This window comes from Crassostrea angulata, chromosome 8 (genome assembly GCF_025612915.1).
Source record: "Crassostrea angulata isolate pt1a10 chromosome 8, ASM2561291v2, whole genome shotgun sequence".
In the NCBI taxonomy this organism is placed as follows: domain Eukaryota; kingdom Metazoa; phylum Mollusca; class Bivalvia; order Ostreida; family Ostreidae; genus Magallana; species Magallana angulata.
Window position 1 is genome coordinate 39,300,493 of NC_069118.1, and position 4,666 is coordinate 39,305,158.

General features: G+C 33.6%; 1 protein-coding gene across 1 annotated transcript; it reads right to left on the minus strand.

Moving 5' to 3' along the window:
- Positions 1 to 390: 390 nt before the first annotated feature.
- LOC128157648 (pancreas transcription factor 1 subunit alpha-like) lies at positions 391 to 2,972 on the minus strand. The gene is made up of 2 exons (XM_052820212.1): positions 2,127 to 2,972; positions 391 to 512 (listed from the first exon to the last, which is right to left on the minus strand). Exon 1 carries the CDS (start codon positions 2,970 to 2,972, stop codon positions 2,130 to 2,132), a length of 843 nt encoding a protein of 280 aa, XP_052676172.1. The 3' UTR covers positions 391 to 512; positions 2,127 to 2,129.
- Positions 2,973 to 4,666: the final 1,694 nt, after the last annotated feature.

Below are 4,666 nucleotides of genomic sequence, written 5' to 3' on the forward strand. Positions count from 1 at the left end.
GCCAATTTTCAATTTTGCACACTGCTTGCTCATTACATTTATATACATGCAGTTACTAATGTTTAGTTTGGTAATTCAAACGGAATCCCATAACAATGTTGAGTTGACGTTCTGTATTAGCTATATCAATAAATTAAATAATAAAATGATGCTATTCATTTCATATTGCCCTTTACCAAAAATTTAGATTTTTTAACATCAACATTTCTATACGCGACTGATCAAAATTGCCGCACGAAAAATGAGTATTGCTCAAATATCAATATATTGATTCTATTTGACTATCACAGTATATGTACATGTATCTACATGTATATGCACGCATACTTTTACATGTATATGTAGCTTTTGAGACAATTTCTTTGAACAATCAAAGAGAAGACAATTGATGGTTTGACATTTTTATAAAAAAAAATTATTATAAAGCTAGGAAAAGAAATTATTCATATGTTTAATCCTCTTCGACTTTGATCCTATATAGCACTGTCAGCATTATCTGCTTCTTTGGTATTCTAAAAATAAACAAACAAAAAGGTTTAACAACACATAAAAAAATCCAATGCAGTCATTGGGCTACAGAGGTTATTCAATTTCAGGAAAATCTAAAGTCTATAAATTTGCCGAGGATCTGACACGACGCTGATTTCTTCTTCATTTGATGTTGTGCTAATTGTTAATGAGTGTTAATTAGCGTTTGATATTCATCTCTAACCTCTATTAGCGGATGCTGGCACCCTGTCGTGTTACCGAATCATCGGTCGTTAGTCGCTTAGGTGCCATGTTTTTCTGATGATATCGCGGTATTGTGCGAGATCTCGCGCGTCCTATGAAACAATTAGAGGTTATTCTAATCGACGGAAATACCCCTCGATAAATGCGAACTAATTCAATTAATACTGATAGGAAATATCTTAATATCAAACAAAAATTCTCTTACTTATCGCAGTAGTTTCTTTTTATCACATTGACTGTGTGGGGTCGGGTTTGAATTAAATTTTGAGAAACGGGGGGGGGGGGGGGTGGGGTTTAATGAATGCTTTGATAATGGATTATTTAATTAATTAATTAATTAAGAAATTTTTAACATTGTATAAAACTATTTAGAAAATGTCTAAACAAAATTAAAAGATTGATAATTTATGGATAAGAATTGTATGTACATTAGGATAATTTAGGATAACATTAACATTAGGATGACTTGACCTTACATGCATGTACAGAGTATATTCCATTACTCATTCGTTTACTTTTAACTCACGCCATAAAACTTCGGATTACACAACTATATTATTTATTCTTGTTTGATTTTTAAGAAACGGAAGTAATAATTTTTTTTAAAAACTTTTGAAATAGATTATTCGGGTCAGAATTATCGAAGCAAAAATGATTCCGATTCATAATGCACAAGTTAGACTTGGTTTGATCATTGACTGTACAATATACATAAACATGTACAGGTTGGAAACAGCCATTCCGATGCATTTATTTTTAATTAATCCCTTCTGAGAATGCACAATTTTTGACCTGACGGATACATTATGTTAATTTATTTGCAGTTGTCATATGCAAACACAGCGTAAAGAAATGAGTGTGTTACATGGACAAACCGATTTTACAGATTTATCTTATTTTGATCGAAGGGGGCTTGAATTTGCTCTTAGAATATCATTTATTATAATAATAATATAATTCTATTTTAATCACATTTACGAGTTTAAGACTGCCAAGGAAAAGATTTGTAACATTTTAAGAATTTTAAAACTTTCTATCGTTTTTTATTCCATTTACCCCTATATTAATTCGATGATTAAGTTATGCGTTCTATTGGTTTTTTTTTTCATTTACTCCTAGATTAATTCGAAGATAAAGTTATGCGTTCCAAATTGCGCGGGCGAGTATAGTGCCTATCGATAATTTAACTTTAATTAAATGTATAAGAAGCAAGTAACTAGGACATGTTTATTGCAGCTTTAAAATTTAATACAGTACATATTTCCCATCGGCCTTAACTATGAATTTAATTTTTGAAAAAAATTAAATGTTTGCAATCACATCTTAAATAACCTTACATTTAATGTATATAGTTATATTTATTCATGAACAAAATCCTACAAACTATTACATACCGATCATATTTGATCCCTGGCCCCGTCGTCCTCTGGTAGCGGACATACTCCATCAAATCCCTCCGTGACGTATCTACAGGAAGAACTCCGAGAGGCTCCGATCGGACAGGAGGTTCCATCTTCCTTGTTATGGAATACCGTATAACCGGCTATTACGACCTGCTTTACTTCCTCCTCCGGGGAAGATATTGTGTGTTCCGGGGCAGTTTTATTCAACCCCGGGGTCCGGAAAAATGACTGTCCATAAATAGGATTATTGACGGGTGTTTGGTAGGCAGAATGGCGAGGGACTCTGGGCGTCTGGAAACGAGGTTCGGGAACTGCCTGGAAACGGAGATCCGGGGAAAACATAAGCTGTCGCTTAGGAACTTGAGCTCCGTGAGCGGCATAAGCGGCGATGATCATGCTGCTGCTCATCGGAGAAAACGGTTCATGAGGAAGTCGCATACCGCCATGAGTAAAAGATGACTGTGATGACATAGCGACAAGTTGGCGTCTTTGATCGTCTTTTAACAGAATATCTTTTAGAGCTTTGATGTAGGCAATGGCGAGTCTTAGAGTCCGCATTTTGGACATTCGTCGATGATACAAATGGTATTGTTGGGGGATGCACTTTCGCAGATCCGCCAGGGCAGACGACATTTTCTTCATGCGGCGGCGTTCCATGTAGTTCGCAGAGCGTCGCCTCTCCTCGATTTCTTCATCCGTAAGTTTAAGTTTGTCAAACTTTTTGGTACCTTTTTCTTTTTTCTCGCTTTCTTCTTTATCGGCTATTGTTAGATCAACAGGTGATTGGGCATCTTCGACCGTAAAAGCAGATACATCCTTTTCCGTATTTTCTGTCATCTTATTTTTTTTCTTTACTGATATAAAGAGATCGGTTACCACTGTTTAATTCGTGTCCTATTCAACAAGTGTATCTTCTAACGGGTCATCTCTCATCAAATAAAGATACTTCCCTTGATTTGAGGGGAGGGGGAATGACGCGGAGGGGGGTCATACATCTATGCAGGGACTTGCCAGTAACCCCCGCTGTGGCTCAAGCTGGTCCGTGAAAATTGCCACTTCAACTTTGTAACGAGTTTCTAATCGTCATCAGATTGCGGTAAAGACACTCATTTATCTGTTTCATTCACACAATCACGCTAAATAAAGGGACCCTGCTTTTCCCTGTCTTTGAATCTTTTGGAGATGGAACCAACGGTTAAAGTAACAAATGGATTCTGTATTTCATTGACCAGTGTCAGAAAATCGCTCTCAAAGAAATCTCGCCAAGGCGTTGGTTTCTAAGTATTTTTGATTTTTTCCGGATTGAGGGTTTTTGTGTTAAATGTGATTGTTTTCAAATGTTGCTATTTTCTTTTAATGGTAGAAACTATTTATCAAGCTTTTCAATGGGCGTACTATTCGGTTTATTTGCACGGTCCAAGAACAAAATAGAAACCTTACATTTACATGTAGTATTAGCACAAACGTTCAAACTCAAGTGAAAAAATCTTAGTATTAACATAAATTTTATACATAAAGTTTATATTATATTTATAAGTACATATACAGAAAAACGTTCTTTTAGTGTTCTTGGTATTCTTTTTGATGAAAATTTATATACGTTAATTTTTTAAAGATTTGTTTTACTTGCGAATGCAATAATTTCATATTTGTAGGAATTTTGCTTGAATGCAACAGAAAATTTTTAAATTTCTGTCCCAGAAAATATTTAATTATGAAAACTAAATTGAAACACATTTATATCGCAATTATTTAAAGTTTTTCCAAGAGTTAGACATGTTCCAATAATAACAACATTTAAGCGATGTCTATAAAGAAGGTAACCAAGAACGAACTCATTTAAATCATGATCAAATGAATTATCATATTTTTAATGTTTATTTGTTTTTTATTTAAACGTTGTACACGACAAATAGAAATATTTTATTCTGTAAATCAAATATAATTTTGAAATATAAAGAAAAATGAGTTAAAAATTCGATTGGACCTGTTTAAATATGCAAAATTGAGGTTAGGAAACATTACTAAAGTAATTTCCTAAATCCCCCTCTGTCCGATATCCGATTTCTTTGACCAATTTTATGCAAAAACACAGGAGAACAAAAAATGATATGTATAAAACAAACGTAAATCCATAAAATTATACAAGTTTAGTCGACCTATTAGAACTACTGGGAGTATAACAATTCTCTATCAGGTATACCGACCGACACCGTAAATTCAGGTGAGATTATTTATAACAGGTAAACAACAAAAAATAGGTCAAAGCATACACCATTGTAAAAAAGAATTATAACTTGGATAATTATGTTAGAGACATGTACTTTTAGGGTGTATATTTTTTATGGGGCGGTTGTCTGATTTTATTTCACAATTTTACATAAATTTTGTGCAGGGATTTCAAGAAAATGAATTTCTTTCAAAGTTTCAGGGCTGAAAGATTCCAATGCCAAATTACATATATGTATAATTTTATCAGTTTAAAATGAAGTTTTGTCCACGAGACATCTAAAGAACGGCTAAAGATATGA